Source organism: Geospiza fortis, unplaced genomic scaffold (assembly GCF_000277835.1).
Source record: "Geospiza fortis unplaced genomic scaffold, GeoFor_1.0 scaffold114, whole genome shotgun sequence".
Lineage (NCBI taxonomy): Eukaryota > Metazoa > Chordata > Aves > Passeriformes > Thraupidae > Geospiza > Geospiza fortis.
In genome coordinates this window covers 1,898,136-1,909,679 of record NW_005054383.1, presented here as the reverse complement: position 1 = coordinate 1,909,679, position 11,544 = coordinate 1,898,136, and the positions used below count along the sequence as shown (strand labels likewise).

At 48.4% G+C, this 11,544-nt stretch overlaps 1 protein-coding gene across 1 annotated transcript in view; it reads left to right on the top strand.

Moving 5' to 3' along the window:
* Positions 1–8,611: 8,611 nt before the first annotated feature.
* XPO6 (exportin 6) overlaps positions 8,612–11,544 on the top strand; it is a 46,489-nt gene continuing 43,556 nt past the window's right edge. Inside the window, 2 exon segments of the mRNA XM_031060424.1 lie at positions 8,612–8,702; positions 10,344–10,456. Of these exon segments, the coding sequence (XP_030916284.1) occupies positions 8,651–8,702; positions 10,344–10,456 (165 nt within the window). The 5' untranslated portion in view covers positions 8,612–8,650.

Here is an 11,544-nt window from a genome sequence, read left to right as displayed (position 1 = left end):
TTGGACTCCTCAGAGCTGCTACACAACCACGCCAGGTTCTCCACTCCTGTCACTTGGGCATCTTTCCTTGGCTTCTCTCTGGGCAAAGGAGCTGCCACGTTTGTGCAAGTGGGGAGGAGCAAGGGTTTGGCATTTTGAAGTGTCAGATTTTCACCTGTAAGAGTGTGAGGAGTGTTCTCTGTAGGAAGAGTCATTATAACCATAGGAAGGATGTGGAGCTCCTGGGGAGAGTCCAGAGGAAGCTACAGAGATGCCCCAAGGATGGAGCCAGGCTGGGAGAGCTGGGGGTGCTCACCTGGAGAGGAGAAGGCTCCAGGGACACCCCAGAGCCCCTGCAGGGCCTGAAGGGGCTCCAGGAGAGCTGGAGAGGGACTGGGGACAAGGGATGGAGGGACAGGACACAGGGAATGGCTCCCACTGCCAGAGGGCAGGGATGGATGGGATATTGGGAATTAGGAATTGTTCCCTGTGAGGGTGGGCAGGCCCTGGCACAGGGTGCCCAGAGCAGCTGTGGCTGCCCCTGGATCCCTGGCAGTGCCCAAGGCCAGGCTGGGCAGGGCTTGGAGTGACCTGGGACAGTGGGAGGTGTCCCTGCCATGGCAGGGATGGCACTGGATGGGCTTTAAGGTCCTTCTGGGCCAAACCATTCCATGATCCTGTGGTAGGTGTGGGGTTTTTAAACAGACTCCAGCTCAGAAGGCTGTACTGGGCACAGTGTGAGCTCATTTGCCACTGCTGCTCATCTCTTGGTCTCTGCACCATTGCAGTGAGATGATGAGGGCATTTTTCTCAACACCTCTTACAAATTCTTTTTATAAGGATTTTTTTATTCCCTTCACAAATACTTTCCTCACAAACCTACTTGTTTCCAAAGGACTCCTTGGGATCTTTTTTGCACCTGCCTGGTTTGAAGTTGGGTCACTTGCCCTAAACCTCTGGAGGAAGTGTTGTCTCAGTGAGTGAAGCTGCATTTGGGGCAGCCCTGTGGTCCTGCCTGCTTTGTTTATGTAGAGAAAAGGGAAGAGATTTGTTCCTTGTGCCCATGCTCCTGGGGCTGCTGCACAAGCACTGCCCCTCAGGGAAGGATGGGATCTCCCTGCAAGGGGTCACAGCCTGGGTTGGGCTGTGGGGCATCCTGGGGAACCCAGCAAAGGGAGAGGGTGAAGTGAAAGGAGCAAAACAGCTTCAGAGGTGTGAGTTTCTAGACTTCACTGGGGGAATTTAAGTGAATTCTGAACTGAGACAAGCAGAGTCACCTTGCAGTGTTTTCACTTCTGGAAGCAGCTCCTGCCCAGCCCAGCACCCTTGGCAGATGCTCAGCTGTGTCTGTCTGAAGAGCAGATTTTGTTTGCCTGGTTTTGCTGATAACCCACAAAATGAGAAGTTATAATCATTGATGGCTTAAAAAGTGGTGCCCAACAGCTGAGAACTGACTGAGCCAAGTGGCTGCTGAGGGAGGGCTGATGGCTGTGGCTGGATTCTCAGGTTTAAGTTGCAGGTCCAAAAAGTGACTCCAGAGCCACCTCTGCCTGCTGTGCTTTGGTGATGTGCAGGGTATTGATCTTGAGGATTCTGCTTTTGGTGCTTCTGCACTTCTCAGCTGGGTATTGTTATTTTAGCAATTGCTTGTTTGGGAAAATTCTGTGTTGCTGAGCCCTTTCCAGCAGCTAAACCACAAGAAATCAATTAGGAAGTCAGCAGCACGTGACCAGCTGCCTTTCCTGGGTGTCAGGGACTCAGAAATTGCTCTTGGGCTTGTCTTCAGCAAGTGTGACTTGAAACAGCACTGTTCCTAAACCACCCTTTGCTTTTTCCAGCCTGCTGGGATTGTTTTATTCCTTTGCTGGGTTTCTAAGAGAGTTCCTGGGAACTGCTGGGTGGAGGACACACTGCCTGCTGGGCTTGGTTATGTGGGTTAAGAGTTACTGGGTTAGAAAGAATCAGACTCGGACACTTGAGCCTGTTAATCAAAGTTCAACCTTCAAACCTGATGCCTGGTTAAGTGAATCTGCCTGTCCAAGAGGGTTTAAGAAATCAGATCCCTTGGGTATTGAAAAAGGTGCTGATTACTCGTGGAGCAGGCAGTGTTCCAGGTAAGATGATCTCTGGTGCAGAAATCAGGTTGACACTGCTGGCTCTCCATGGCCTGTTCCACACAGCTCTGCTCAGCCTGGGGTCCTACTGAGTCCTTAGGTGATATTTAAATTAAACACTCTGATTCCTGAAGTGCAGCCAGGTGCCTGAAGGGGGGAGTTGTCCAGGCAGGAGGGCTTTGAGCAGCCCTGGAGCTGCCCTGAGCTTTGGGACCTCAGGGACACGGAGAGGAGCGTGGTGCCTTTGCTCCTCTGCCATTTGCCTTGAGGTACAACAGCAATCTGTGACTTTTATCCCACCATTGAAGCAGAAAATCTACTATAATGAGATTGCAGAATCTGCATGTTGTTGGTGATGTGCTGAGGTGGTCTCTGAGATGAGAGGGGGGAGCTCTGCAGGCAGAGCTGCCTTGCCACGGCCCCAGGAGCTGAGCTGTGCTGGGAGCACCGAGGGGGCCCAGTCTGCTTTCAGTTCTGGAAACCACAAAAACATCTCTGAGATGCAACAAGGAAACTGAGAATGAAGGCTGAGCCCTGTCCTGATAGCATCAGCAGGGCACTGCTGGGGAGCACGTGTGCTGTGGGCTGCTGGTGTCAGAACTCTGATAAGAGACCCTGGAATGAGGGTGAACCCCCAAATTCTGCAATTTTTGGTGGAAGGGATTGAATCTAATGAGTAACACTGTTTTTGAGCTCCCAGCTCTGCCTCCCTGCAGGAGGATGCCTGCCTTCTTTTCTGGAGGATGTGTTGGGTGTCCTACAACTTTTTTGAAACACTTCATAATTCTGCTTTTCTTGCTAAAAATAATAGTGTACTTCTTCCATGAATTTTACTGCCCTGAGTGACCCTGAGCTGTCCCAAGGGTTCTCCAGGGTTTTGTGAGCAGGCTTAAACTGACCCACAAGCTTTCTGAGAATGTGATTTCTAATTTACATGTTCATTATTACCATGTTGTGTTAGGGCTGGGGCAGGGAGGGGCTCTGAAAGACACCCTGGTAATCCTTCAATGAGTAAATTACTACCTCAGTACCTGGAGATGTTAGTGTTGTTAATACTCACCATACATATGTGCATCATTAAGTTAGGCTTGACCATAAATAATAGAGAAAGAAGAAAATTCAGCAGCTGGAGTGTGGTTGTTTGTATTTTTAGATGTGTGACTGTGCTGTTAATTAACTGCAAACACTGGGAGCAGAAGGCTCTGAGGTGGAAGAGGATGGGACATTGCAATTAGCAACGACAGGGTGATGATGAGTTATTTTATACAGGTGCTGTGGCTGAAATTTCTTGTTTCTTGTCTGTTTTTTTAACCCTGTGCACTTGCTTGTTGGTAGCAAAATAGCAATTCCAGCTGGGAATTTTTCCATCAGCCAGGATTCTCCTTGTGTGCAGTCCCTCCTCTCCTGGAAGAGCTGCCCACAAGCTGGTAGACATAGCTGATAGTGATTTTAACAGCTAGATGTGATAAAATCTGAATCTGATAGCTGGGAGGAGGCTGGGCTGTGTGTCTTGCACTGGAAATGGCAGGAGAGGGAGGATTGGGATTGGGATTGGGATTGGGATTGGGATTGGGATTGGGATGAGAGGCAGGCTCCAGAAGGTGAGGAAGCTGCAGAGGGATCTGTGCAGGGTGTGGGGGTTTGGTGGGCTGGGGCTGTTCAACAGCAGGAGCAGGGACAGCACAGGGACTGCAGGCAGGGATGGACAGGGAGATCATCAAACCCCAAACCAGGATGGGTGCAGGAGGTGGGAACAGCTCCCCAACACAACTCCCAGCTGTAAATAAAAAGTAAAGATGCAGAGGAGAGTTTGATGTGCTCTGAGGGCTCCTGGGGTGCAGCAGAGCCTGGGCTTTTCCTCCCTGCCACTGGAGGAGGCCATGGGAGCTTGTGTGGTGGAAAATCCATCCTTCCACATCAGGAAGGTGCTGCCTGAAGGATGAAGTCACCTCTGTAACATTGCAGCTGCAATTAACATCTTACTAAAAAAAGCTCTGGAGAGGGAATGCCTTAAATTTGTCTTGGAGTGGTATCCATTTGCAAACACATTAGGGAAAAAGTGAACAGACCTAACCCTTCTCTCAGTTGTCATTAGCCCCAGTTGCTGTATTTAGAGCATCGTTTGTGTGATGGATGCTCTAATGGCAAACATTACAAGGTTAACAGCTTGTGTTTTTATGGCAAAGCAGTAGAGAAAATCTTTGCCCTCAACAAAAAAAAAAATCCCTTCAGAGAGCATAAAATGAAATTTAAAAAAAGAAAAAAGAGGAAGTGAACTCTAAATGAAAGCACTCGTGGAGAAAATGGCTTTAGAAAGCACTTCCATGTCTTGCAGAATGAGCAGGTGCTTCTTTAAGGGCTGTGGTTGTGTTTGGTGATATGCAAACTAAAATTAGCATTGTATCTGCTCTTCAAGTGCATGTGCAGTGTCTAAAGTGCAACCCAAGGATGGCTGCTCTGATGTTTGCTGGAGCTGCATGAGTAACTGGTTCTGCCCCAGTGCTTTAGTCATAGTCTGCATCTGAGCTTGTGATGGAGTCAGCAGCAGGGTACAAAGATTTTGCTTCTCCAGAGCCTCACTGAGGTGCAGCTGCAATATTGAACAGCCTGAAATGCAGGAGGTTGGCAGCTTTTTTTTTTCCCTTAATCAGCAGAAATCAGTTAATGACTCATAGAGCTGAAAATGTAACTGCAGGATAGCCCTGAAATCAGCTGGTGGGGTGGGTCCTTCTTGGGGTGCTTTGGTGGTGGAGAATGTTGTTGGATGTGCAGGTTCTTGGTAGCAAATCTTGTGTTTTCTGTCAGGAAAAGCTGCTGGAGGTCGTTTTCCTGGTTGGAGGAGGGCACAGAGGGTTGGAGTCCAGAGGTGACTGGAGTGAGCAATCAGCTCCACCCCTCATCTGATAGTGCTGTGGAACACCTTTAGCAAACTAATGAGGGGAAAGGGATGGGAAGGACAGGCTGGCAGTGGCTCTCCCACGCTGATGCACCCTGTCCTGCTCTGATCACAGGGGACAGTTCCAGGAGGGGCAGAGCTGCTGCTGGCCCTGTCAGTGTGCTGTGGAGCCAGCTGAGCACTTAGAGGCACCAATCCTGGGGACAGTCACCTGTGACACACCTCCCAGAGATGCTGTTTGGACCCAAATTCCGGGTCAAACTATGGATGTGCTGCTGGAACACGGGAATCTGCAGCTGTGGCTGTGCTGGATTTAGCTCTGCTTGCATTTTGCTTTCACCTCTCTCTGCCTTGTTCCCCCAAGGGAGCTGTGACAAGGACATCACCTTTGGCCCCAGGATCTGCTGGATTTGGCAGCCAGGACCCTCCCTGTGGGTCAGAACTCAGCCATGGTGTTGAGGCAGTGGAGCAGGGGTGGATGGTGACGTGGCACATCTGATCTCCCCTGCTTTTTGTGGGCTGCGGAGTTGTCTCTGCATGGAGAAAAGCTCACATTACCTGCTCTGCAAGCAGCACTTGGAGAACTGAATGTATTTTCCTCTCATGGTTAGCAGAAGAGAGAAATGGTATTTTCTGATGTTTGATCCAGCCCTGGGAGGCACTAGGGGTGAGAGGGGTCAGGTTTGACTTCTGAAAGAGTGGGAAGTATTTCTGTTTCAGTGGTTGCATATTTAGTAATGCCTCATGGAGGTGAGGCAGACTGCCAGCCCTGACACAGAAAACTGGGGTAGATTCTGTTTCTGATGGTCCACACTTCCCTGAAAAACCTTGGAATATGAAATCTGGGCATGACCCAGAATTCCAGACCAGAACCTGAGCTCAGCACTGCTGGTTCTGCCAGTCCTTCTCCTCAATGCAGAGCAAACAGGGAGCCCTAAAAGAAAGCAAACTGCTTGTTAAGGTGGGAATGATGCTAGGGGATATCCCAGGTGCTCCAAACAGCTGGACTTTCATTGGAGTCTCACTGATCAGCTCCCCAGGTGTCAGGGCCCAGGTGCAGCCACCTTCCCCTGCAGCTCTGCGCAACAGTGACCTCCTTATCTCAGTGGCCTCCTTATCAGAGCCTTGCTGGACAGCTGGGGGATGGCCATGTGCCTCCAGGACCTGGGGAACTTCAGGAATACCCAAAAGTTTCAGCAAATACAGGTCCTTGGTAAGCCCAGCCAGGAGTCAGGAGGGGATCCTGAGCTGGGCTTTGGTTACCTCAGACAGTTTCTCCTTCTGGACCTTCCTTTGGCCAAACCTCCCAAAGAGCCCCAAGAAGTCAAACAAGAGCACAGAACCATCCTGGAAGTCCCACTATGTATTTGTGCCTGAGGTGGCCTTGGGTGCTCTCCAGCCTGGGCTTTTCTGCATGAAATCCTCCTGTTCTGCTCTCTGGTTTATTTTTTTTTTCCTGCTTTTGACATGTTGGACATCAAGATTGTGGTGTTCTGCTTTGGAAGATTGACTGTGTTCCTAAGGAAGGGGATCTTCCAAACCTCAGTGCTGAAGGCAGTGGAGGACAAGGCAGATGCTCAAGATTTATAAGAACTCCATAATTTATTTCCAAAAGCAGGATATAAATCTTGAATCTTGGAAGAAATGCACTTATGTCAACTACTGTTGCTGAAGAAGAATTGCTGAATTAAGTATCCAAAAACATCTGAGCCCTTCCACCCTGTGAAGAGCTGAGAGTTTTCCATGGATTGAGGTGATCCTGGTATTGGATGGTAGAAGGTGGAGTGGGCAGAGCAGTGCTGCTGTTGAAGAATTTGCATCAAATTGAGATTGGAAACTCATCTTTGGGGGTTTGGCATCAGAAACTGCTGGTGAGACTCACTCTGTGCTGAGCAGCAGAGAAGGAAAGTGCAGGGATTTAGGAAAATACTGGATTTGTATGTGTGGATCTGCTTGGGAGGAGTTTAGGACAACTTAGCTCCCACAAATGGCAGTGTGGCCATACCCTAAGTCATGAAGGATGCCTCGTAGTCAGATATTTGTTTTTAAAGTGAGGCTCTTCTCCACAGAGGTGCTGTTACCTGGGAATGGTGACTGGCAGGAGGCTGAAGGGAAGTTTGCAGCCCAAGCAGGAATGGATCAAAGCTGCAAACATTGGATTGGAAACATTGGACAGCTCTGCTTGGGTTCTTGGTTGTTTTAAGCCAATTTTCCACTACCAGCATCTCCTGCTAAAATAATCCTTGATTTCTAGAGCAGGGCTTTAAAAAGTGAGGAAAAAAAAGGAGCAAGCAGGGCAGGAAGAGGAAGGTAAGATGGAATTCAGCATTCCTTTGGAAATGGAAATGCTCAGTGTCCTGCAGAGCATCCACTTCCAGCTGCTGTGGAGTTGTTGGTGCTCCTGGGGGTTAATCCAGTGAGGAGAGGCTCCTGCTTGGCCCTTGGGAAAACTGCTGTGCATGGAAATGGGAATTAGCAGAAACCTGGAGTGCTTCTGCAGGATGCCTCACATGCTCTTCTCTGCAGGAGACTGCCAGGCTTAGCTTTTATTTCTGATTTGGGTTTGGTTTTTTTTTTTTTTTTTTGAGGCAGAAATTTCAGTTTTATTAAATGTTTACTTTGTTCCTGTTCCTGAAGGTCTGGGCTTGAATCTTGATGCATTTGTTGTTGATAGCATGGGTTGCAAACGTTGGGGACACAGCTATGGCATGGTCTGTGCTGTAGCAGGACTGTTTCTGAGGCTGCTACCTTGCCAGAATAAAATCATCCCAACTTCAGAGCACTCCAAAACTACAGCTGGATGCTAGTCTTGATAATTTCTTTAAGATTTAAAACTGTAATTAATGATTTCCAGGAATAAAACCTAAATTGAGGGGGGTGGTGCTGTTCTTCTTGAATCAAATTGCTGAATACTGGTATATTGGTATGTACTGGTGTATTGCTTTTTAGACTGCTGGAAATTCCTTAATTTTTCAAGCTTCCTGAGCAGCAGAATGGCACCAAGGCAAAGACAGGAAGAGGTGTCAGGGGTCACAGGATCCTGGAATGATTGAGGTTGGAAAAGACCTCCAGGATCATCAAGTCCAACCTGTGGCCCATGCCCACCTTGTCCCCAGCCCAGAGCACTGAGTGCCACCTCCGGCCCTTCCTTGGACACCTCCAGGGGTGGGGACTCTGCCCCCCACCCAAGCAGCCCATTCCAATATCTGATCACCCTTTCTGGGAAAAAATTCCAAGAGAAATCCTCTCAAAGTTCATGCTTCCCATGACAGGTTATTTACAATTTCTAAACATCTGAAAACATCTTTACCTGAACTTGCTGTCTTTGTGAGAATTATTTATTGCCTTAAAATTCCTGAATGCCTCCAAAATAAAGGAATTCTGTTGTGTTCTTGTCCTTATTAATGGAGCTGAGCAAATAGTCCTTCATGTCCAAAGCTTTCACTTGCAGTGGACAAATCTTGCTCCTCCCTGCCCCCAGTGAGCAGTTTGAGTTTCCAGTTATTTGCCCCATACTGGTCCTGCTCATGTTGGATTTTGGTGCCCCTGTGCTGTTCTAATGCCACCCTCCTGTGTCAGAGTGGGAGTGAGTTTTATTTCTTTCCTTCAATGTCCTTCCCAGGCATCAGAGGAGGCCTCCCTGCGGGCTCTGGAGAGTCTGATGACGGAGTTTTTCCACAATTGCACAACAAATGAGAGGAAACGGGAGATAGGTGAGTCCTGCCCCTCCAGGGCTGCTCCTGGTGCTGCTCCTGCCCAGCAGAGGGGACTGGGGTGTTCCACACAGCTGTGCCTGCACTCAGCTGGCATCTTCCCCCTCCTGCTTACGTGGGACAGGTTTCCAAAGCTGGGGTTCCAGTGGGTCTCTGTAGATGATAAACCAGTGAGGTTCCTCTGTCCATTGTTGGGTTTTCTGTCCTGGGAATCCTCTGCCTGGATGGAGATGGAGCAGGCCCTTCAGCATTAGGAATGCAAAGCAAGGCTGTCCCAGTTCTTGTGGAATGACAAGCAGGAATAACAGCAATTCCCTTTGGGTGGGGTTATTAAATATGTCCTGAAAGGCAGCAGATCCTGCCAGGTGCTCTGGAGGAGCTGCTGGTGATTGTAAAGAGGCAGATTCCTTCTATTCCCAAACAGCCACAGGGATGTTCTGAGGGCTGGAGCCCCTCTGGAGCCAGGCTGGCAGAGCTGGGGGTGCTCACCTGGAGAGGAGAAGGCTCCAGGGACACCTCAGAGCCCCTGCCAGGGCCTGAAGGGGCTCCAGGAGAGCTGCAGAGGGACTGGGGACAAGGGATGGAGGGACAGGACACAGGGAATGGCTCCCACTGCCAGAGGGCAGGGCTGGATGGGATCTTGGGAATTAGGAATTGTTCCCTGTGAGGGTGGGCAGGCCCTGGCACAGGGTGCCCAGAGCAGCTGTGGCTGCCCCTGGATCCCTGGCAGTGCCCAAGGCCAGGCTGGGCAGGGCTTGGAGCAGCCTGGGGCAGTGGGAGGTGTCCCTGCCATGGCAGGGGGGGGATGGGATGAACTTTAGGGTCCTTCCAACCCAAACCGTTCTGGGGTTGCTCTGTTTCTACCATCTCTGGCCAGAAGTGTGATCAGCATGAAAGATTTGCCCCAGAAATCCTGTAAAATAAACAGCACAAGGTTTTTGTTGTGGTTTTTCTGAGTGTGATCTCCTGCTGTGGATAAGATATCCCTCATTTTCCTGCTTAAATTGCAGGAAAGAAAACAATTAATTAAACCTAAAACTTGCTCAGCCTGCAAAGCAGCCCTTGTGGCTTCTCTTTGTCACATTGTCACCTCATGAGAGATGACCAAATCCTCCCTGAGCGTTCAGGGAGGTTTCTGACACCCTGAACTTCACCAAGTCAGCAGCTCTTGAAGTTGCATTCAAAGAAGGTGGGTTTAGAACACTGATCTGAAGTGCTCCTACTCTCTCACAATGACCTGAAATCCCAACATTTGGCTTTTACAGATAAAATAACAGTGCTCATAATACAATTGCTGTGATTTGTTTTAATATTCACCTCTTATCTGCTGCAGTTATTTATGACAAAACTGATCCGAAAATTACACATCAGTTTTGTTTTCATTAAAACCTGTGGTTACATTGCTTTAAACACTGTAGAATGTGATTTTATTATATTTTTTGCCCTCCTCCAGGTTGAGTCATTCCCTGAACACAGGGTCTCTTCCCTGCTCAGTTGCTGTGCTATCACTGTACATTGTTATGGCTTTGTTTACAGCTAAAGAACTTTAATGGAATATTTTACATCAAAGTCAAATTAAAACTGAAGTACAATTTCAAGCAATTTATGTACTTTTATGTTTGGTTTTTTTTTTTTTTGCAGAGGAGCTTTTAAATAACTTTGCCCAGCAGATAGGAGCCTGGAGATTCTGCCTGTACTTCCTGTCCAGCACAAGAAATGATTATGTGATGATGTACAGCCTGACAGTGTTTGAGGTGAGGCCTCAGCTCCTCCACTGCTCTGCCTGGTGCAGTTTTAGCTGGCAGTTGATTTTTTGGGGGGAGATGTTTGTCTGAAATGGTATCCCTGGTAAGTACAGTGATGAAGGATGCTTTTATTGCTCTCTGCCAGCGAGGTTGCTTAATGGCAGGCTCAGAGTGGGAGAATGTGCATCTTTGTACACAAATTGAAGAATTCATTTCCTGGCATCTCTAAGCACAAATTACCTCCAGTTTCAGAGGCTGCTTGAGTTTCTGCATGATGCTTTTAAGAGTGTTATTGCTTTTATGCTGTTTTTATGATCAGAAATATGGGGGTGATTACCTGCTCCTGGCTCCTGCAGGCTTTGAGTGCTGAGAGGGAAGGCAAACCTGCTTTTATTTTTCTGACATTTTGTAGTTGTGGTTGCTGCTCTTGAACTGCATCCTGCAAACTTGTGCTGGCTGGAGAGGTGAGGTCTCTCTTAGCCAGCCACATCCCACTCTTCATCTAGTGATAAAAGAGGAAAATTTGGGTTAAAAGGTTTGATATTGATCTCTGTGTCCTCTGGAATAAGTAAAAGTGTTCTGTGGACAGCACTGGTGTGTCACTGATTTCTCAGTGACCAGTGCAGATGTCCTGGGGTTTGGTCAATGTCACTCCTCAGTCTGGGACATTTGTGTCCTGTCCTTAGCTGGGTGGGCACTCTGAGCTGTGCCCCTAAATCACAGGGGTTTACAGCCTTTGCACAGGACCATTTTTTAGATAACATACATGTTTAGATAAAAACCCTGCTCTTAAAGTTGTGTTGTTTTTGCAAATTATCCACATCATTGTTGATTTCTTCTCTTAAATATTCATTTTACTTAGTAAGGATTGCAGAGGGAGTCTGGACCCCATCTGCAAATTGGATCTGCTTTACCTTCCCCTCCAAAAGGGGTGATCATGGCAAGTGCCATGGGAATTATTCCTGCTCAGGGCATGGTGTCCCACTGATTTTCCTGACAAGCAAAACAAGTGCAGGGCCAGGAGGTGGATTCAGTGATCCTTGGGATCATCCTACCAGCTCAGGATATTTTATGGATTTTGGTTACTGAGCCTCTCT